Source organism: Onychostruthus taczanowskii, unplaced genomic scaffold (assembly GCF_017590055.1).
Source record: "Onychostruthus taczanowskii isolate IOZ18803 unplaced genomic scaffold, ASM1759005v1 scaffold1, whole genome shotgun sequence".
NCBI lineage: Eukaryota > Metazoa > Chordata > Aves > Passeriformes > Passeridae > Onychostruthus > Onychostruthus taczanowskii.
In genome coordinates this window covers 14,362,321-14,385,108 of record NW_024496525.1, presented here as the reverse complement: position 1 = coordinate 14,385,108, position 22,788 = coordinate 14,362,321, and the positions used below count along the sequence as shown (strand labels likewise).

The 22,788-nt window shown below is 36.8% G+C and overlaps 1 protein-coding gene across 6 annotated transcripts in view; it reads right to left on the bottom strand.

The window, feature by feature from the left end:
• Positions 1-22,788, bottom strand: part of NUBPL (nucleotide binding protein like) — a 77,723-nt gene that overhangs the window by 39,218 nt on the left and 15,717 nt on the right. The window contains exons 4-7 of one of the 6 annotated variants that reach the window (XM_041400826.1): positions 14,368-14,472; positions 13,858-13,992; positions 12,359-12,398; positions 12,186-12,276 (exon numbers count right to left, since the gene is read on the bottom strand). The exons of 1 other annotated variant lie outside the window; for it this stretch is intronic. In XM_041400826.1, coding sequence (XP_041256760.1) covers positions 12,186-12,276; positions 12,359-12,390 — 123 coding nt within the window. In that variant the 5' untranslated portion in view covers positions 12,391-12,398; positions 13,858-13,992; positions 14,368-14,472. The remainder of the gene's footprint in view (positions 1-12,185; positions 12,277-12,358; positions 12,399-13,857; positions 13,993-14,367; positions 14,473-22,788) is intronic. 4 more of the 6 variants (XM_041400834.1, XM_041400843.1, XM_041400859.1 and 1 more) reach the window with 4 other exon arrangements.

Here is a 22,788-nt window from a genome sequence, read left to right as displayed (position 1 = left end):
CTACATAGGAATGGGAAGATGTCAATTTTCATTTCTCAGAGAGGTGGCTTTTAGCTGGACAAAACTGTGTAAGCAAAAATGCAAAAGCCACAGAAGCCACCATGATCCTATATAAGGCTGGCAGCTAAAGCTTCACGTGAACTGAATTTCCTGCACAGATCTGGTCGTGTTTCCCCTTCACACATCTAGTCCCACCCTCAGGAATCTTGCATCTCTAGCTGTAGTGCAGAGGGTTATGACTGCTGCATGGGATTGCAGGGCACTCTCCAGGGTAGCAGGTAATACAACCTTAAATGCTGAACTGCCGACGTAACCAAACTTGCACATCTCACCTCCAGGCTATATGTACATGCTTATAAACAACAAATATTGAAGTTTTAGCTTTAAATCTTCACTCCACACAGCTGTCCAATAAGGTTACATTTAGGTGCCGAAATCCATGCCAGAGAAATTGAGCTCACAGGCCTTTCTTTATAGCCATCTCATCCAACATCTTCAGCACCACTCCATTCCACTTGGCAAACCTACTCCCACTGACTTACATCATCAATTTCCACTTATTCAACACCAAGCTCTAAACATCAGCATTCCAAGATACAGCACCTATTCTGCTATGGTGTTGCGGCGAACTCTCCATGTGTGGAGACACGAGGCTTGACTCCATTTCAGAAGGCTGATTTATTATGTTAAATATTATATTACAATGATACATTAAAACTATACTAAAAGAACAGAAATCAGAAGGCTACAACAAGAACAGAACAGAATAACAAAATCCTGTGACTCCTCACAGCCTTGGCACAGGTGGCTGTGATTGGTCATCAATGGAAAACAATCCACATGGACCAATCACAGATGCACCTGTTGCATTCCACAGCAGCAGATAGTAATTGTTTACATTTCTCTCCTGAGGCTCCTCAGCTTCTCAGGAGAGGAAAAATCCCAGCAAAGGATTTTTCATAATATCATGGCTACACTATGGCACTGCCAAAGAATGTGAAGGTACCTCCAGGTAATCCCTCAGTACCACTGAGAATGATAAATGATGCATTCTCACCACTCCAGGTATGCAGTGACTCCAGGCTGAGCTTTCGTTTAACTTTTCACTCCTGCAGGCAGGGCACCAGCCTCTTAGGCATGGTACAGTCATGCCCACATCCCTTTTTGCATCTAACCTACAGCAGCTAGAAACAAAGAACAAACCCTCTTATTAGTGGAGGAGAACAGAGGAAATAGAAGAGTAGCATCAAGTGTCTCCTATTTTTTGGAAAAAGTTTACATAAATAATGGAAGTCTCATTTAGAAAAGAAAACAAGCAGTGCTTTCTCTTTCCCTCATTCTTCTACCACCCCTACTCCTGTTTAGCAAACACTTCAAATCATGCTTAAATCACTACGTCTTTCCAAAAATGATGCTGGGTGCCATTTAGGCACAAAGTTCTGAACTTTGCTGCAGAGAAACATTAAACCACTTCCCCTTAAAACCTCGAGGGAAAAAATTTAAAAATCCAACCCCAGCACAGCCATTTTGAGACACTATGAGTTCTCTGCCCTTTCTTCCTGTCTAGTCAACAAACCCAGCAAAACAGTTGCATGTTTTGCATTTGTTTTGTTTTATGCAAAGGAGAGTAGACACATGCATACCTGTGTAATATGTGTGAGAGATGAGACTACTGGAAGCAGAGCAAAGAAAACACTCTCCCAGCCTGTTCCCACAGCAGCAGTAACTGCACAGTCATAACCATGACAGCTGAGGAACCAGGCCAAGAAATGTTTGCTGTAAATACATTCTCACTGCGCTGTTAGGCTTTTTTTTTCCTTTTTTTTTTTTTTTAATCCTCAAAGACATTTAAAGTACATTTACTGCAAATGCTTCCAGTTCAGCAGTAAGATGTTGGCTCATGTTTTTGGGTTTTTCTGGTTTTCTTAACACTTCTCTCTATGACTGTCAATTCCTTTCAGCAACTATAATCCCTTTTCATATCAGCTACTAATGCAAGCCAATAAAGCAACAGGGAGCTGTATGGATCCTGCTTCATTAAGGGAAGAAAGGCTAAAGAACAGGTTCTGTAGCTTCAGCTGGAAACAAAAAGAATCAAGCCCATATTCGCTCAGTCACACCCATCACAAAACACACAGGAACACACAAGTCAAAGGGTGACAATAGAAGTACTCCAACTGGGGGACAGAGGATTGAAAAGAAAGAGCTTTCTGTCATCTCCCACATTTCTGGCTACAGTACATCTCCACATTGACATTCAGCTTCTGATCTCCAGGAAGTACCATCGTTTTCTTTAATACGTACATACTGATTGGGATTGGTTAAGGCAGTTCTCTCTGGACAGACAGGACCTTTCAAGGTGATTATTAACAGATGAGCAAATTAGTGATCATTATACAAATTCCTGTAGCAAGCTTTTCTAAACATCAACATCACAGCTGAACCATGGTGTAGAAATTAGTGTAGAGATTTCCACTGACTTAAGTTGGTTCAGAAGGAGAAGAAACTAGTTTATTTGTCCTTTAGTCTCAGCAAAAGAAACATAACAAAAATGAGTGTAAGAATTTTTCAAAAATTTTTTGTATGGCATGAATGGGTCATCTTATCTTGCCCTTGAAATAGTTTCCTTAATTTCAGTGATGAAACAAGAGAACAAAACTTGACCTTCCTTGATTTAAAGGAAAGCTTATTAAAGACTTAAGAAAAATCTCACAAGTATTCAGAGTTATTATTTACCATCTTTCAGCTGTAGATGCAGTCTTAGTGGCATATCCTAGTGCAGTTTTAGCATTGGCAGTTCAGTCACTATTTATTACCGTGTTGTTCCTCTTTTCAAAATACCTCCAATAGCAAAGGAGCTTTCTAAATAGAACAAATACATAATATCAGTAACTTCATTTAGGGATGAAATGTCTGGATCTTTTCAATCTCATACTCTAGATTTCAAAAATAAAAATAGAAAACTTTCCAACTCCCTAAAGATGCAACTGCTGTTATTGCTTTGATTAACTTTTTCCTTTTGCCAAAACTATAAGGTGTCAGACTTTAGCCTGAACTAACCACTTCTAAGTCCACCTTGGGCTGAGGCACCTTGAAACACAAGAAATAAAGAGAAGAAATACTTTTGTAATTGTGGAAACGCTGGCAAATTTTTCACTGTTGTGACACAGCAAGTAACAGTACTGTATTTTAGAATTATGCACTGCAAATATACAAAAAACTACAATCTTTGTTGTTTATAATATAAGCATATACATATAGCAGCTTTGTTTAGTTCTATGAAATGTAAACTGTAAATATCTGCTACTGACTATCTGCCTCAATTACTTGGAGATAAATTGGATAAACACATGAATATTGTGAAACACATGTCAGTTTTGAAATTAGCAAGTATCCTAAGATGGATGGATATTTGCCAAAACACAAAACACAGAAAGAGAAATACAGTGTATTGATCTGCACTAAGCATATATATTTCTGGTACATATCTTCTGTTGATACACAAACAAGTGTGCACAGACTCTTTCATTCGTACCAGATCACAAAAAGACTAGAAAAGTTTGAAAAACAGAGTTATTTATGCTTCTTATCCCTTTTGCTAGAATTTCTCATTGTGCCATTTCACTCTTTTCCTGTCTTGAAAATGTAGTGCCATAATGTAAGTTAAATGCCTTCAACGTTCATCTATTGATAGAGTTTGCTTCCTAAACCAAAAAGCGTTAAAAATAAAATCCACACAAAAAAAAAAAAAGTCATCTGGCTTTACAGCAGCGCTTCTTCTTCACTTGCTCTTTACATTTACAATAAGAATAATTTTCAGCATTGATTCACTATTACTATTCTGGGCATCCTTTCAATTCACTGAAAATACAGCTACAAAAAAATCAGAGCCATCAAATTGTTATTGTCTTCCTCCTGACCCAATATGTACGGTTCTAATTCCCATTTCATTACTCTCTCCCATCCACCAATACTGTCTCACTAATTTTGTACTGATAAGACAGTTTTTTGCCCACACTATAATAATTTCATCTCTGACATTTACCATATAAGTGACGAAACACAGCAAAAGGGGTACTTTCTGCCAATTTGTTTAAGAAATGTATCTAAAGGATGACAAGTTCTTGCTATCCTTAAAATCCAAATGTCCACCTATTATCTTAAGACACTGTCAAAGAGTGTGAAGTTAAATCCAGAACGGGGAAATAATCCCTCAAATAGTACCACTGGGAATGACAAGAGATGTATTCCCACCACCCCAGGTATGCAGTAGTTCCAGGCTAGGTTTTGGTTTAAATTTCCATTCCTGAGGGCACGACACCAACCACTGAGGAACTCCAATATTCAGTGCAGCAATACCAATGTCCCTTTTTGCATCTAACCTACAGCAGCTAGAAAGAAAGGACAGACCCCATTGTCAGGGAAAAAAAAAAAAAAAAGGAGCAGCATTAGGTTTCTCTTGTAGTCCACATTTTGAAACTTTCCATATAAATAAATACCACCAGTATTCCTATTTAAAAAACACTTAAAAACATGGCAGCCTTCAGATCATGTCTCCAAGGTCCTGTTTGCCTTTTGTCTAAAAAAATTTAATGTAAAAGATTTATTCTACTTGCTTTTTTAAGATGACTTTTGCTACCATCTTTGAATTTTTCTTTGTCCAAATGGACTTTAAATTACTCAGGGCTGACACCGATGGCAACATTCAAAAAAGAAACGAACAAAATCAGTGTATGCTTCTCTATGCACTACAGAGAATGGCCAGATCTCTTAGTCTGAGTTTCAGAGAAGCCTGCATCCTAGACAGTAACCTACTAAAGTTAATGCAAAAAAATTTGCCAGAAGTCTTCAGCAAAACTTCTTTTTGCCATCCCTACTCAATTCTTAGTAGCTGAGAGCACATCAATGCATGCTTCAAACCTCTCCCAGATCAAGGTACTTCTATAAAAACAAGAGGTATGATAGGAAAACAGAAGATATATTTCGTCTATTTTTTTCATAGTTCATAGTAAGGATGCTCACTCAAAAAATAAGGCCTATTTAGGTTTGACTTTTACGTCTCCACCTCAGCACCTTGACAGTCTAAAGAGACGAATGCTACTGAGGAATGGATGGTCTCATTATGTTGAAACATGTTCATTTGACTGTAACACTGAATGGCATGACTCCCTTGCTTAGTGATTAAGGCAGTCATATTAGAGAGACACCTACATTCAGTTTAGGTTTTGACTGACTGTTCTAACCAATGATTTCTGTGATAGGCAGAACCATTTTCTTCTCTCTGAGCTTTAATGGAGTTACAGACCTACAGTTAAATAGGCAGTGGAATGCCAATTTTAGAACTAATCTCAGATTCACAGAACAACTTAGGTTTGAAGGACCTCGGGGACCTCTGTCTGCACAAAGCAGAAACAACTTAGAGCAGGTTACTCAGATTCTTGCCCAGCTGAGTTCTTAATATCTTCCAAAAAAGAGTTTCAAGAATCTCTCCTGGCAACCTGTTCTGACATGCAATTGCTTCAACTGTAAAAAACCAAACCACTAACACCCCCTCACATTTCTTACTATACATTGCAACATATATTCATTACATCTTCTGCTATTAATGTGCATGTCCACAAAGAATCTACTTTCATCTTCTCTGTATGTATCCATTAGGCAGTTCAAGCCAGCAGTTCATACCTCCCTTTAACTGTCTCAAAACAAATAAACCCAGTTCCTCAGTGTCTCTTTGCACATTACATGCTTCACACCCCAGTATCATCTTGATGGCTCTTTGCTGGAGAATATACAGGCACGGTAGCATGTACAATCAAAAGCTAAGCAATTGCATATGTATCTGCAAAAGAGATTGAATGCCAGTGATACATTTACACTGATCTCAGGCATTCTTAACAGATATATGTCATTCATACAAACAGACAGTGAGAACCAGGAACACAAAACGTATTGTGCCCAAAAGAGAAAAGGTTTTATAAATTTATTGTATAAATATAAAAAAGTATCAAGAAAAATGTTTATATTTATTTTGAACTTGTAATTACTAGTCTTTGTATGTCTCTGCATCTCTCACGAAAAATGGTAACTCACTACAGTGCTGAACACTGCATAAACATAGAATAAAATTTCCATGGTCCCAAAAATGTAAGGCAAAAGACAATACACAAAGTCACAAACAGACGACAAAGGACAACTCTTAGGAAACAATACTAACCAATCAGACAGATGGCTCAGCATGTAGTACTTAACTACTTCAGTGACTATGTTCTCATTGTTTACTGCTTCAAATCAAATCCACATTGTTCCTCCTAATGCAGAAAGCTCTCCTCTAGCTTTTCCATTGTTCTGTTTATAAGAAATGCATTTATACACACAGACACAAGGCAGTACAAAGCTGAAAATTTACAGGCTGAAGAATTTCTGAGCTATAAGACAAGAGAGTTACGCACACACATGCCAAGCAAGATTGGACTGATGTCTACAGACACCATATTCTGCTGCCTAGAATGTGCACAGTAAAACAGCCAATGGCAGCTTGGTAGCTATTTTACCAGGTATAAATACATTTGCTCTCAATACCTTACCTATTCTTGTCTTTTCAAGTGCAACATTAACTTATAGCTAAATAAACCACATCTAAAGAAATTCTGGCCCCAGTATATACCTGCAACCTCTCCAATGTAAATGGTGGAAAGAAGGATACCAATTACTACATACACATTTCTCAAACAGTAACAACTCCATGTAGGAATTTGCTAAGTAAAGCCATTCTAACAAAAACAATATTGAATATCTATAATCTCCTCTACAGAGATGAGTCACTTCAGACTGATCAGAAACCCAAAACAAAATAGCCTCCACAGTATTTGCTTACCAAAAATTAAATACTACTTTTGTTTCCAAGTTACCTTAATCCCAAATCTTTAAACATCAGTTTTTACTGTTCTATTCACACAATGGGTGCTTTTATGGCAGCTTTCTCATATGAGCTCTTGAAATAACCCAAACCTCAAAACCCATAGTCTGGTCAGTATTTTAAAAAATATTTATCCATTTGTCTGTATCTTCCCTATTCCCTACAAAGTATGTGTGCAGGTTCTGGCTGCAATAGAGTTAATTTTCTTCACAGTGACAACATGATATACTCTGCAACTACCTATGTATGATAACTGAGCATCAGAGAATTATGCTACAAAAAAGGTCCAAGTACATATACATACATTCATACACTCCACTATATAATTGCTACTGTCACTATCTCGGGCAGGTGCTGGTTTTGAAAGAAAGTAGCACACACAGTCCTCATTGCTAGCCAAATTTTCAAAATTATGTACAGATTAAATAATCACATAAACTGAATTCAAATTTTTTTAAAGGATAAGGCTGAATCTTTAGACTACAGTCCTAACAAGCTCTGGGTTAGCTAATAAAATAACTTTGATCCTTCTTCTGTTTAATTTATGGTTTTCAACATCAATTTACAGGGGATAAAGCTTGTCCAAGCATCAAAGTTCAAGGTCCCTCCTTTTGCTGATGATGGCTCTGCATTGGAAGTTTTATTTAAATTGCTTTCTGCTAACTTCCCTGTATTCTTCCTCTCTAATTATATATATCCCAGTGAAACTTTCTTTCATTTTAATTTTCTTTCAACACCTACCTTGACTAAAACAGAGGCTGAAGTGATGCTAAAATAAGCAGGAAGAAAGAGTTCAATGAATTACAAAAAAGAGTTCAATGAATTATTTGATGATAATAAGAGCATTTTAGGGACTCATTAGAATTAAGCCATTGCAGGAAAAACTTCATCTTTCTGGGAACATGGCTCCATCCTTGTCAAGTACATCAAAGGAACCTTCAGGATTCACAAGTACTTAGCAGCATTGAGACTCTGCTTTACAGCCATAATATAGCAAAGAGGCAAAAAATATTCTGAACACTCTTGAAAACTACGATAAGGAAGAAATACAAGAGTCCTGCCTCTTAAGATCTGACTAGCCTGCAAAAACATAGGTTAAAATGTCATGTCAGGGTAAAAAATCCTATTAAGGGTGTTCATCAACCTGAGATCCATGCCTTGAAAAAAGAGCAGACTTCTAGGCTAGTTTCAAGGGGACTGTTTACACAAAACAGAATTGCTGGTATCTATAATCCATGTTGTGTAGGCAACGCTTGCTTCCAGTAATGATATAACTTTATCTATTGATAGGACAAAGATACAAGGAGAATATTACATAATAAAATATGCACTTGATTTTATCTGTAGTCCCACTTCTACTTGATTTTTTTTAAAGAGAAGCAGACTTGTGTGCAGAATATTGATTTTTTTTCCTTCTCTGCTGATAGTTCAACTAGGTAACACACACAGAATAAGATAGTGAGTCCAAGATCAGAGAAACCAACACTTCCTAACTTTTAATATTAAAACTTTTACTGATTACTCCCTAAACAGGAAACCCCCTCCATTTGTATTGCTTCTGTGACCACAGCAGATAGTAAATGGCAGTCAGTACAGTGCCTCTTCCTTTCTCAGAGCCTTTTAGCAGAATAATTGCCACAACACATTCCAAGACACACAACAGGTTTCTATGTGCACCCTTCTAATTGCTCCTTTGCCATCAACTGTCAAGATGGCCTACGACAGAAGAGAATGGTGCTAGAAAACTTGCCATACGGAGTGTACAGGATAGTGGTAATGGTATTTGAAATCCCTGCTGAAAAAGCAGTTCAAATCAGAGAGCAAGTTCTGCTTGCCTTGTCATTTTTTTTAAAATAATCTTTTCATTTCTAAGGTTCTTAGCTACCTACTTGATACTTATTTCAACAGCTTTTCAGACACATTACTGTTCAAGTGCAGGCTTTAGGCAACTCTCCAAAAATATCCTATCTTTACTGTACTTAGCCTAAAGGTTAATTCTAAGTCAGTCCCACAACAAACACAGCAAGATGATGAGTTTTAAGGTAGGTTGTTTAATCTGAACCAAATATCATCACAGTGAGTCTAGATTCACAGAGTAAAGGAACAAAGTAAATGGAACCAGACAAAAGAGTAGGCAGCTTCTCAAGTGAAGTGAAAACCGCAGAGAAAAAGCCTAATGCCATGGATGACACTGGAGAGCTATCAAAGCTTCCTTACCTGGACTGTAATTATACCCTCATAGAAAAGAGATATTTTTTAAAACTTAAATTTAAAAAAAATACTCTATTCTATCTCACCTACAGGTAAGCAAGATTCAAAAGAAGTGTTAACAGAGGTGAAAGTCTTTTTACATGACGATAACTGTGACACGGAAATAAGAGTCAAAACCCAGACCATCCTGAGGTTTAAATGGGCCTACAGTACATCTTACTGTGTTAACAAAGAAGCCACTTCTAAGCCACAACAAAATTTTGGGCAATTTCAAGACTTATAAACTAGAGATATATTTAACAGAAAGAGTTATGCATATGTTTATAAAGATCAATTGCTCCATTAGTGTTTGCAATTCACTTTCATTACAGGTGAAATATAATGTCCTCCTGTATTTCTTTTTCTTTCAATAGATTAAGAACATCACTTTCCTTCTTTTCTACTGATCAATTATTTTTTTACAGAATCAATATGCTGTATATTTTCTTTTGTATACTAATTTGATACACGCACATCAATATATAGGTAGTGTAAGTAATATAACATCCTAAACTGCTTACTTTGTTTGGTATTACAAGGTACATGTCCTTCAAATTCTGCTTAAGGAGAACAGTATGATGTGTTGTAGAAAATGACCTTGCTCATGAGATATGCATTACCAGAAAAACACCAAGCACTCACCACTCACTACTTCACTATTATTGCCTGTTATCTACCAGTCTGACACTATTCAATAAACCTCTATTACAAAGAGTGTGATCACACGCACTAAGTACATACCAAAAGCCTTATGTATATATTTAATAAATATATTTAACAAAGTAAGAATTACATTTTTTTTTTAAGTTCCAAGTGTAAGACAAGCATTGAAACACACATTACAGGCACTCGTATGTATGCGTTATCAAGTGCCCATTACAGAATTTGGAAACTATGCAATTCAAATGCTTTACCGCAGTATCAGAAGCATGATAAACTCTGGAAAACATATTTGTTCATATTGAAAAAAACAAAATGCATCCAAAATTATTTATAGAGTGAATGCATAGTCTTGGTGCTATCAAACGATTAAAAAACCTCTCCACCACCTAACAGTAAACACAAATATGAAATACCACCAGTGCTTTTAGGGAAAAAGTCTGGGAACATCTATGTTTTCTATTAGGCTGAAGTAACTATTTTAATAACTTAGTATTTTACCAGCTTGTCTGAATGCACAGGAACTTCTTACACTTACATTATACTACAAGTCTAGATTAGGGAGCTAATTTAAATGGTTTCTATGCAGCTAATGAGAAGCTACTTCTTAAGAACATGGTTTTAGGAGGTTAAATACCAGCAGAAGTATTTTATTCTTGGAAGCAACTTTATCCTGTTAAACAAGAGGTAATAGCTAAGACCAACCAGAATAGATAAAGAGAAATCAAAAAATTCTGAAGTCCCAAACAGATCACAAAACAATTTCTAATATAAAATAGAACAATAGTATTTTTAAAATGATCATCACATGCTGTCTTTCTCTTGTTTAGGTGCCCAGAGTTATTAAACTATTGGTCCTACAGTTAACCCATTCTTGAGAATGGCTGGTTACTGCAGAAGGGAGATTACAGTTTTTAAAAACAAAATAGCAAGTCTCAGTCTGGAACATGCATTCTTTCCTTTCTTAAAGCCACCTGGACATCAGACAGACCTGCTCATTTTCCCTGTAATCTGTGAGCTTCTCTTCAAAGAAAGATATGCAAACTTTTCCAGCTGAGATTTAAGACTAACCTGGTAATCATGCAGAAGCAAAACGCATGTGGGCAGGAGAAATTTAGCCATAAAGCCTCCCTCCTTCACAGCTCAGGTTTCATTGCCAGGGAAATCAGTGATGCCCTGAGCACTAATGGACTTGTCTCGTTCCCACAGCATGGTTGGCCAGCATGTAACTGCACTGGTTGCTAGGGAGCAGCAAGCTCATTACACAGCATCACCAGCACCCTGCACAAGGATGCTGGCACACGCTCCCCATCTGGGACACTACGGACTGAGGAACAGCACTGCAGTGCCTGCCAGCCTCCAGTCTCCCAGGGCAGAGCATGCCAATACAGCAGGTGCTAACTTTAGCTCTACCTTCCACGTTTTACATTCCAGTTTCCTGAGCCAGGCAGTGCAACACAGCACACAAAGGGGGCAAGATGGTCTCCACAGCTATTGGCATGGATACCCCTTACTTTTAAAGGTCAATTCAAGATAAAGATCTTCCTGAAATTTTGGCAGGTGTATGGTTGCCACCATCAGAGGAGTAAGTGCCAGTATTCTAAAATCTGTGCTAAAGGAGAATTCAGTAAAAATGGAAAAAGGCTGAAAAAATATTCTTTTCAGTCATTAAAGAAACACAGTACGTGGAAGCATTTGAAGAGAAACCTTGTGATCTTCAGGCTGTACATAGTAGATCCCTAGAATGGATGTCAGCTGTGAATAATCTGGGTCACTTCAAAGTCTAAACATGCAACCTTAATGCATTTTTTCAGCTATTTGTCTCATTAGCACTCCACAGATCGCTTCAAAATAAAAGAAAAAAAATCTGCACGGAATAAAGAAGTCATCCCACTTGTACATACCAGAAAATTTATTAACTAACAATCTATCTGCATTACACAGAGATTGTAGCTAATGATTTTCCTGTACCTGTCACTTCAAATGCCATCCAAGAATTCTTAGTCCTGGTGAATTAACAAGCACATAAGGGAATGCAGCTGTAGATCTGCACAGATACCCATACATTCAAATCCTTAGGCGACTTCAAAATGCCTTTTTTTTTAGCAAATGCATAAAGAAATATAAAAAGGAATGAGACAGAAGGCAAAAGGCATAGAACAACAGCTCTGTTTGAGGGGGATAGGTAAACACAGAAGTGTTTCACAGAACTTTCCCCCTTACCTGAATTTAAGAAGACCAAGACACAAAAATGCCCACCACTAACATATGAAATAATGTTGTGGACACTTGTGTATCAGTTAAATGCATTTCAAAATAAGTGACTACTTTGAAGCAGAAATACATAACTAAGCCTTACCTGTCTCAACAATTTTTCAACAGCTGACATTACCATGAGCCCTCTCCACACAACCGGGGCAGTCTCTTCTATCAAGAAACCCATAGACATGCTGAAACAACAAACCAAAAACGTGAGCTTTACAGCACAATACCAAATACATCTGAAAAGAAGCTTGAAAGACATATGCTCACCATGCGATTCCATAGTTCTTAAGGGGCCTCATTAGATTTTCTAAAACAAAAGCAAACAAGGGGGTTTTTTTGGAGGGGAGATGGTTTTAGGGTATTTTGGGGTTTTTTAAAGAAATGAGCTTACACTTTTTTTTTATCTTTCTAGAGCAATTTTCCCTCTCTATTTAAACAACCACTTATTTTCTCCCCTCATCCCTTCATTAAATGTATGGAATTACCTATTCTGCCCAAGAATCTGACTCCACTTTTTCTTTGGTTGTTACATTTTACTAATAACATTCATCTTTTGCCAGAATAACCACGTATTTGCCCATAATATAATGTCACTTTGTGCTGCCAAAATCAATCTATTTTTATGAAATCCCTAAGCTGAAAGGCATAGATTCATTACCAGAAATCACTAAAAGCTGAGTCATTTATATTGGAACAAAAGCAAAGTCATACAACATGGTGAGACTTGAATTCTTATTTTTTAATCTATCCTATTAACTAATCTCATGAATCAGAAGAGTATTCCCATCAACATACCAGAGATTTGGGGAATTTGTCTCCTTCTGTTAAATGTGCTACAGAAACCCCAGAGCAGAGACACCAAATAAAGCTATCCCTAAACTATACATTGTCAATAGCTCCAGGTAATTAGTCCTGGATTTCTTCACGTTGACAGAAATCTGCAGGACTTCTAAAATGTCTGTAGGAACAAAAGATGCTTATTTGAATGTTGCAGATGTATTGTCTTTGTCATATGTCTTATTCCTATGTCCTCCAGTGTCAAGAATAAAAAGCAGGGAGGGAATATTGTAATTGTTCTGCTGGCAAAGGGGGGTGCAAGCAGAAAGCAAACAAAACAATAAAAAATAAGGCATTCAAAACAAAATCTCACAAAAGCCAAAACTCTTCTTTGTGGTTTCTACCATCTAAAGCCACACCTTATCTCCAAATGGCACACACACTCACAGAAAAGAACAAATGGCATTTTATTTGGTCCAGCTGATATCCTGGAAGAGCATGCACAGGCAGGGACAGCAGAAAATAGGAAGAAGACTTTAAACAATAGAAAATATACTATAATGCAGATTTTGACAGAAATCCTTGATGCACCCCAAGTAAAATACATAAAGAGAGTAAAATAAAAACAATGTGAGTAAATTAAAAACAGTGCATTCAAAGCTGAATTCCAAATTCAGACAAAATAACAACCAAGAGCATGCAAATTAAACAGCTAAATTCTACAGATGAAAGCTTTCAAGCAATCAAGTAAGTGAGCATTCAAGCCATGTAATTTTGTAGAAATATGGTGGAGAATAAATTGGATGTTTTGGTTTACAAATCAAAAAGAACAAAACAGGAAGATAAACAAATCACTTGTATGACTATTGCATTCAGGAATGAGTTGGGAGCTATTACTGAAAAAGAGATTGGCATGGACTGATACACTGCACCAGTGCATACAGCTCTTCTTGACTTCTGCAGCTCTTCAGTGTTGAGTCAGGACTTACTTCGGTGGTATTGTACTGTCTAACCAGATTTCTAGCAACCACAGTCTTACTTCACCTCCTGCAGTAAGACAGTTTAGTTATGAGGAGGCTGATGACATTGGAACATGAGCCATCTCTAGGCACTGTTTTGGTGACCTGGTAAACAAGACATACACCACAAGTTAAAATACTTCAGAAGTATTGAGAGAAATGACTACATATTTACCTAAGAGAGTGGTTTAAAAAAGAAGAAATAGGAAAAATGTATTTGTAACAGTGTATACCACTGCAGACTCAAAGTTTCCTTCATTTTTTATCACAAAATAGGGACAATTTTAAGACAAAGCAAAACAAAAAGGAGAGGCCAAGCTTTGACTGCCGATCATGAGGCTCAGGAACTGGAGAATAAGATGAATGGAAAAGATGCATTATTCTGGGAAGCTCACCAAAATACTAAGCCACTTCTCAGTTCAGTCCAACTGCTCTACACTATGTGAGTCAAACACACACAGACATTTCAACATCCACTACCTGCATGGACAATTTCTTCTGCACAGAGACCAGGTACACAGGCTGAGTTCTAACACCTCCGTCTCCATAAAACAGGTGAGTTGCTGTGAGTAGATAAACACTGACCTACAGAGGATCAAAAGGGGCCTCTGTTTTTCAAAATATATGCATGGTTTATTTATCAACAGCAGAGTTTCCTTTTATTAAAACTGCATCTTATTTTCTTTGGTAACAAGGATTATAAAATGCTCTGAGCAGCAAGATTTAATCAAATTTATACAATGCAGAGGAACAATTCACAACTTGCTGTATATCCTGGCTATAATATTCTGCATATTTTCAAAGTAATACAAAATACTGCAGAGCTCCCCACTGTTTGCCTACTGCTAAAAATCATTCTTAAGACTAATCTCAAACCTAAAGTGCTTCAGTGGGCATTGGTAATCACCCTTGTCTCATGAAAAGCAACAGGCCTTCCTTCCCTTTCGCTGTGGGTCTCATGAAGGGTTCCTAAAACATAACATGTAAAGAAGATTTAGCTTAATGAGATCTCAGTAACACCTCTAATTCCCATTGCTTTTAAAGTACACTTTTCTCTTATCAGAAGCCTACCATACAGCTCCAAAAATTCAACACACAACAAAACAGATTTCAAATCACAACACACAGCAATACCATACCACCTTTGCCAAGAGATAAATAAAATCACCTAGTCTGTAATTTCCCAGTAGGCTTGGTGGCCCTAAGTAAAAGACTGCCGTGTTTTCTCTGAACATTCAAAATCAGATCAGTAAGATCAACGTAGCACCAATGATATGACAGAAAATGTCTTTTCTGATTGAATACAAGTAGGGCACTAGAAAAGGCAGATGTGCCTTCATGAAAGCATTATAGCAGATTGCTGATTAAGAGAGTTCTGGGACTGGTCTGAAGATTGAATTGTTACTCACATGGAGAAGAGTAACACTGATGTAATGAAGATGGATGTTCATTACATCAATGAAGATGCATTTTGTAATTATTTTTCACTAAGCTTTTTCTCCCCAAACAAATCCAGCCTTGCAAACAGACTATCCTAATAAGATAACTGTGTTACTCCACATTGTCTCTAAAAAGACTGACATAGCTGTTCAACGATGGCCAGAGTCAGAGAGTCAGTAGAGCACAGAAGGTATGTACAGAACTACATGACATATATATATCTGTATGTATATGTTTATGGCTGGAGTACAGTTACATTTCTTCACAGTAGCTTGCATGGTGATATGTTTTGGATTTGTGATGAAAACATTTTCAAAAACTCTTCTGCTTCTCATGCCACCCCACCAGCAAGCAGACTGGGAGTACACAAGAAAGTAGGAGGGGACACAGCCGGAACATATGACCACAACTGACCAAAGGGATATCCCACACCATATGGCCTCATGCTCAGCATATAAGCTGGGGAGACAAAAAAGAAAAGGAAGTACATTCAACATTATGGTGTCCATCTTCCCAAATAACAATTACACGTGATGGAGCCCAGGGTTAAGCCACAAGGAGCCATTCCAACTCTTGGCTTAGTTTTTGGAAGTGGTTTGTTGAGCAAGCAAAAGCTTACGTTCAGTCTTACCCCATCAGGTAAGTAAAGAATGTTATGCCACAAGATAGTGTGATGTTATGCTACACCTCCTTAGAAGGCATTACACTGCTTACAAAAAGCAAAGGTAGCTTATGCAACACCCTAGCAAATGTATTTTGAGTTCCCTGGCTCAGCAAGCACAATTGCAGAAAAGTTGCTCTGAGTTTTCAAGTATTTGAACTAAAGAGAAAATTGGGGATTCTAGGAGATGGACTGACAGAAGGAAGACATTGGACAGGAAGAGTAAAAACACTGGTTGGGCTTTACATGTGTAAACATAGATATCTCCTGCCACTCTGGATGCCTTAAGAGAGCTGGGATTTGTACATGGCTAGCAGATTTGACAGAGGGCACAGGGAGAGACATACCTCCTGAAGCCTGACACTATACTCCAGGCTTGTTTCAAGTAGTACTGGTTTCCTAAGCAGAGGCAAGTGAATTCCACCCACAGAATTGCAAAGAGGAAAGAAAAGCCACAGAGGGGAGAGGAATGCATAGCAACAGGGCCCCAAGGTACTTTGAAATAAAACAGTGACACCAATCTAGGAAAGAGGGTAAAGGATGCCGTCACCAAAAAGTTAGTCAAAGTCATAAATTTTAAATCCTTGCTTTAACTGTAATCATTGTTTTAACTGCTTATGCCAGAAGCCTAGAATATTCTATGGGAAGTGACAGACTAATTGAGATTTCAGGCTTGATTTCATACTGTGTTGTCAGTTTATTTGCAGATTGCCCCAGAAATACTACAATTTGTATTTTAAGCTTGAAGAGCTCCACACAAGGACGGCTGTGATTGCCCATTACATCCTGCACTAATAGTGTTATCTAACCACAGAGACATCCCAAATACTTAACCAAAGCAAACTAGTAATGAGACTTAAAGAGCATAATTCCATGCTCACGGTTCAATTTCATGAAATATGTGCATAATGAAATGCAGCTTTCCCCTAGAGATTTGATTCTTGTATTTAGAGGGTCTACCAGTCCCATTACCTGAGAAGGTATTACATTTTTTTTTCCCTCCCAACAGACTGCAGAAGAAACAAAGCTCTGTAAAAGCTTTTTCATTAACAGAACAGTTTTGCAGATATGACTTCAGCAGTCCTACCTAAAAGCAAAAGAACTAATTGCTTGCTGGAAGACTGTACTTGAAAAGCAAATCTGGCACAAGTAAAGAGCACAGTGATTTAGAAATAGCTTTGTTACATTTTAAAGCAGCACTGACTTGTTAGGTTTAAAACACAGGGCTAGTTTTAAGCATCACATCATTACCTTCCATCACAAATGTCTTCCTTATGATTGCTAAAACAACCCACACTTGGAAATGCCCTCAGATCCCCAAGGAGACAAAAATTTTATTTAGAGTGGATCAAAAGCTTTATTAGACTAATTTAGGCAGGTTCTTTTAGTTCATTATATCCACAAGGAATTAAACAGACTAACCCAGCATTCAGTTTAAAGCATCTGTCCTGACACACAAAAACCTCTGGGAAAGCTCATGTCATTTGAAGCAATGACTTGCTGCTGTGACAGGGGGACTGCCCTGGTCAGTCACGTAACAGGGTGCCAGACAGCAGAGCACAACAGGGAGCAGCAGGAACCCCAGGGGCAGAGATGCATCAGCTTTAATTTAAGACAGAACTTCAAAAAAACATTCCAGTTAACTAGGGATTTCATTGCTTTCAAAGCAAAACTAGAGAACTCAGTGCAATTGTGTCAATTCAGCCTTTTTAGGTTCAATATTGTAATCAAGACACACACACACACACTCCCACACCCCAAAAATCAAAAAAAAAGGAAATTTAGGAGAAAAACATGGGAGGAAAAAAAACTGTTCAAGGGATTATGTGTAATTGTGCTGATTTTGGCTAAGACAGAGTTATTATTTGTCATAGTAGCTGGTATGGAGCTGATTTAGATTTCTGATAAAAACAGTGTTAGTAACAGAGGGACGTTTTTGCTACTGCTAAGCAGTGCTTACACAGTCCATGTCTTTCCTGCTTGTCACCCCACCCCACCAGCAAAGCAGGCTGAGAGTGCACAAGGAACTAGGAGGGGACACAATCAGAACAGCTGATGTCAAGTTACAAAAGGGATACCCCACACCATAAGGCATCACACACAGTGTATAAATGATTATGACCGGCCACTAAAGCAAAGGGAAAGAGATACTAGCTCTTCAACTCTTATTGTCACTTTTGGCCTCTGGGCTCTACAGGGAAACGATTAAACCACTTTTTTCCTGTTTTTTGATCTATTCTGCTTCATTTCTCTATTAGGAAAAGCCACTACGTTGTACTGCAGAGAAGGAGAAGGAAAGAGAGAATACAGCAAGAAGCCCATCAAGAAAAAAAATGCTAAAGTGAAACTGCAAGGTAAAAATATTGAGAAAAAACAGAATTAGTTGCAATCCTTCAATTTTTCTTCTAGCAGAGAAATGGAAACGTTTATTCCTCTGAAATAAACAAAAAGGTAAATGTGTTCATTCTACAAAAGCATGACTTATTTCTTTTGTTTATACATGCATAGTGAAAAGAGTATCTACCATGTTCCTATAACAAAGCCATTTTGGAATTTAATTCCAGTTTTAATACCAGTTGAACAAAAAAAAAAAAACATCTGTACCTCTAAGAGTAAACTTTATAATATAGGAAGTATCTGCTAGCCACAATTCAAATAAAATAATTTGGAATTACTGCACCGCAAGATTAACAACATAAAGAGTAATACAAACCTGCTTTCAAGTACTTCAAGCGTATTATTTCAGGTTACAGAGTTTCAGTAATTTATACTGGAATGGCATTTGATATTTCTCTATTGATAAAATTTGATTTGCCATTTATCCAAAAAGACTGCTCTCATTAAGAGGCTTTAATTACTACACTACATTTCTCATCTTATACTTTTTGTAATTGTATGAATTTATGTACAATGAAGAATAAAATTTTAATAAATTAATTCCCTAGAGGTTTTTTCCTTTTAAGCAGCAGCTAACAACTGTATGCCTATAAATAATTACTTGCAGAATTGCCTATCCTCCATCTCCTTTCCCTTCCAAGGTCTTTTATTTTCTCCACAAGTGAACTCAACAATAGCTGGACTGATCCACCTTGAGGTTTATTGTTACAGGTTTGAGGGCAATAGTCAAGGTCCAGAATAGAATATTCAACATTCAAGAAATCTTGTTATTTTCAACTACTTGATCACATTTGAAAAAGCCTCCAAAATGCAAACAACAATTAATTATAACATTCTCAATTATTATTTTGTCACATGTAAGACACATGGGACTACTGTACTTCCACCAGATAAACTGGGGTAAGACATCACCAAAAGAAAAACACAGGGTTTCAGTTACAGCTACCTTCAAAACAGAATCAATAAAACATATCATGAGACTACAGCCAATCTAAAAATCACTTGCTCACCAATCAAGAGCTGGTATCAGCAGCAAATTTTTTTTTTTAAAGAATCAAATATACGGGTTTTTCTAAATTTATCATGATGCAGTTCCACTGATAAAGTGTGATAAATACAACTTCAAGACTTCAAGCCTTACCTTTAAAGTTAAATCCTTAGCAAACCTCAAGACATTTCTTCAAAATAATTATGCTACAAAATATTTTGTCTATTTCACTAGTCCACTCCAAATTGTCCATCTATGACCCTCAAATGAATGCGCCACAATCACGTAATACTATTCCAGTAGACATCTTTAAACAGTCGCAACTACTTGAAATTTTCACATTCTGTTATGAGAGTCTGCTATCACAGTCTTAAGATACATAAATGTATCCCAGTGAAAAAATTCGGGTGCCCATTTCTGTAGTTCCTGCAATTTTATTAGATTCAATGGGACAGCCACAGACAGTTAGCTTTCTCTAAGAAATTACATTTTATTCTAAATTGTGAAAACAGATGTCTACTAGTGATCTTTTGAATATACTATTTTATTAAGAAATGAAAGACACTGAAGCTATCATAAAATGGCAATAAAGTTTTGAAATAATAAGAGTAGAGTCACCTGTCAAAGACTTACGCACCAAAACCTTCATACTCAAACTAAATAAAGAAACTTTATCTGTCTGGCAAACTGGCAAATGTTTTTGGCAATATAATAGTTTTTACTCTCTGCCATCTAGTTTAAATGCCAAGTTTAAAAGGAAAAAAATGAAATAGTGTAATTCACTAAGCCAGAAAACTGCTTTTAAATAAATTACTTCGGGAAAGAATAAAAGTAATACTCTTGTAACTTTTGCTATTAGCATTGCCCAGTATATATATTGTAGCTAATGTTAATACTAATTCCATAGTTAGATAATCCTCCATTAGCTAATTAAATTCAGTGGTGAACTTATTAACCAACATTTCCCAGACCATTTAAAGTATTTTGAATGACAGCCTATTAAATGTTAGCAGACTTTTCAATGTACTACAGTTTGCAAAATTAAATTAATGTTGTATCTTCCATTTATGCAGACTCCTCACTAAAACCACCAAATTCATTTTGAATGCTTAAATTATAGCATAACCATAATAATTTCTATTCAGAAGTAATAACTCCTGCATGGACTTATTTTGTATGGTACTGGGCATCCTTAATCCCTTTTCATGTGAGAAAGGAAACAGAAATCAAAGATTGCAGAAGCGCTCAGAACCTCCCAGGATCACTATACAGATTCATTTTCAAATCCATGCCTCACACTGAAGAAAGCATTAGGACTTCAAACTTTTTTTCTCATTGCTATGTTATGAAAAATGTCTTTAACTGACTTATTGTTATGTGGTTTATGCACTTCTGAAACAGAACTGCCTGGGCTCTCTCAGTTGGTATGCAGTATTTCTTCAGAGCTTGTTTTACTCTTGAAAATATAGTAAGAAACCAGATTATAACACCAAGCCTCATTATAGCAAAATAAAAGTCATATAAGTGTTTATATCAATATATTTATATACACCTCTATATGTACCATATATATATACACACACCTATGACTGATCACTTCTTTGCAAGCTTATCCCATCTGTCACTCATTAAAGGAATCCTTGATTAAACTTTGATTAAAGTTTCCTATGCCATTCCTACTTTGCAATTAAACCATCTTTGACAGTACTTCTCTTGCTGTTACTCGTCAGTTTCATCAACTCAATAGTTAAAAATACACAGAGTAGTGAACAGAATCCCTGAAATACAAATTCTATCTTGTTATTCATACCAAATTACTGTCTTTCTCAGCAGACTTGTGTCATCTGTCAAGCTTTTGAAATATACAAATTCATTGTACTGTCTGTTAAAAAAAAGGGTATGTTCCTTAAATCTTGATATTTACTTGTGCATTCCACACAGAACTAGAAAAAATATATTTCAGTGATCAAAATGTTAGTGTTTACAAGACAAGAGCAGAAGTTTCAGTTCAGGGAAATCTTCCAATTTTGTTCTATTACATTGAATTCCACACTTCTAACAACGCTTGAAGCATGTTAAAACAAAGTTTACAGAGGATTCTATTCAGCTGTTTACAGAAATATCTAGTCGGTGAAACAAAACTGAGCTGCTCAATATCTGAGTGAATACAGTCTTAAGTTCCAGCATTCCTAGCAAGTTGATTTGTACAACCATAAGAAATAGACTGGGCAATTTGCTTTTTAATTTGTGGTCCAAGACATGGATTTAAATTAGGCATGGATTGATAAAATACATACCAAAATGACCAAGGAATTCTAATTTATCTAATCCATTTTTCAGACAGTGAGGAAAAATTGGAGAGACAAAAGTCAACATCACATAAAAATGTAAGGAGAGATTTGAACACCACAACATAGTCCATTTTGTGTTCATCTTGCACAATGCACTTCAAATACAAAATTCATAGTAAAAAAATCTGTTACAGGAAAACACAGCCTGTATGACATACATCCTCAATGGAGTTTAAAGTTGCAGTGAATGCAATACTTTCATTTGTATCAGGAATTCAAATCCTACTGATGATACATGAAAAGGCCCAGTTATTTATTTATTTATCACTCAGCAGCCTTTTGACTTCAAAAGATGCAACAAAAATCCAACAAATAAAACTAAGTACTCTCCTACTCTCTTAGGAACTTATCTAAATAAAACCTGCATTGTGAGCTAGGTTCTTAAATGTAGGAAGTACTCAATTTGGTAGCTGTCTGTATAAGCACATGCAGTGCCTCAGTACATGGAAATACATTACTTTTTCTTTATCCAGAGTACATGGCATAACCATAAAGAGACAGAATTTTAATTATATAAGAAATCCTAAGTGTGCCACATTAAGTTTTAAGAAACTGATACTGCAAGCTTAATAACAAACCTCTTAAGATACTGACACTGTTTCATTCTGCATGCTTTATACCAGGTGAGAACATATAGATCAAATAATCACATACACACACAAATGAAGATGAGTTACAAACAAACATTCTGCAACAACACTAGAGCAGATATAGAGGGAAGGAACACATCTCCTGTGATGAAGCACTGAGAGCATCATGGCTGTTCAGCCTAGACAAAGGAAGCCTCCAGGGAGACCTCACTGAAGCCTTTTAGTACTTGCAGGGGACTTGTAAGAAAGATGGGGACAAACATTTTAGCAGGACCTGCTGCAATAGGACAAGAAGTAATTACTTCAAATTAGAAGAGGGTAGGTTCAGACTAGATATAAGGAAGAAGTTTTTTACAATGAAGCTAGCAAAACGCTGAAACAGGTTGCCAAGAGTGGTGGTAGACATGAAACACTAAAGATCAGGACATCTGAGCAGCCTGATCCAGTTGAAGATGTCCCTGCGCATTGCAGGAG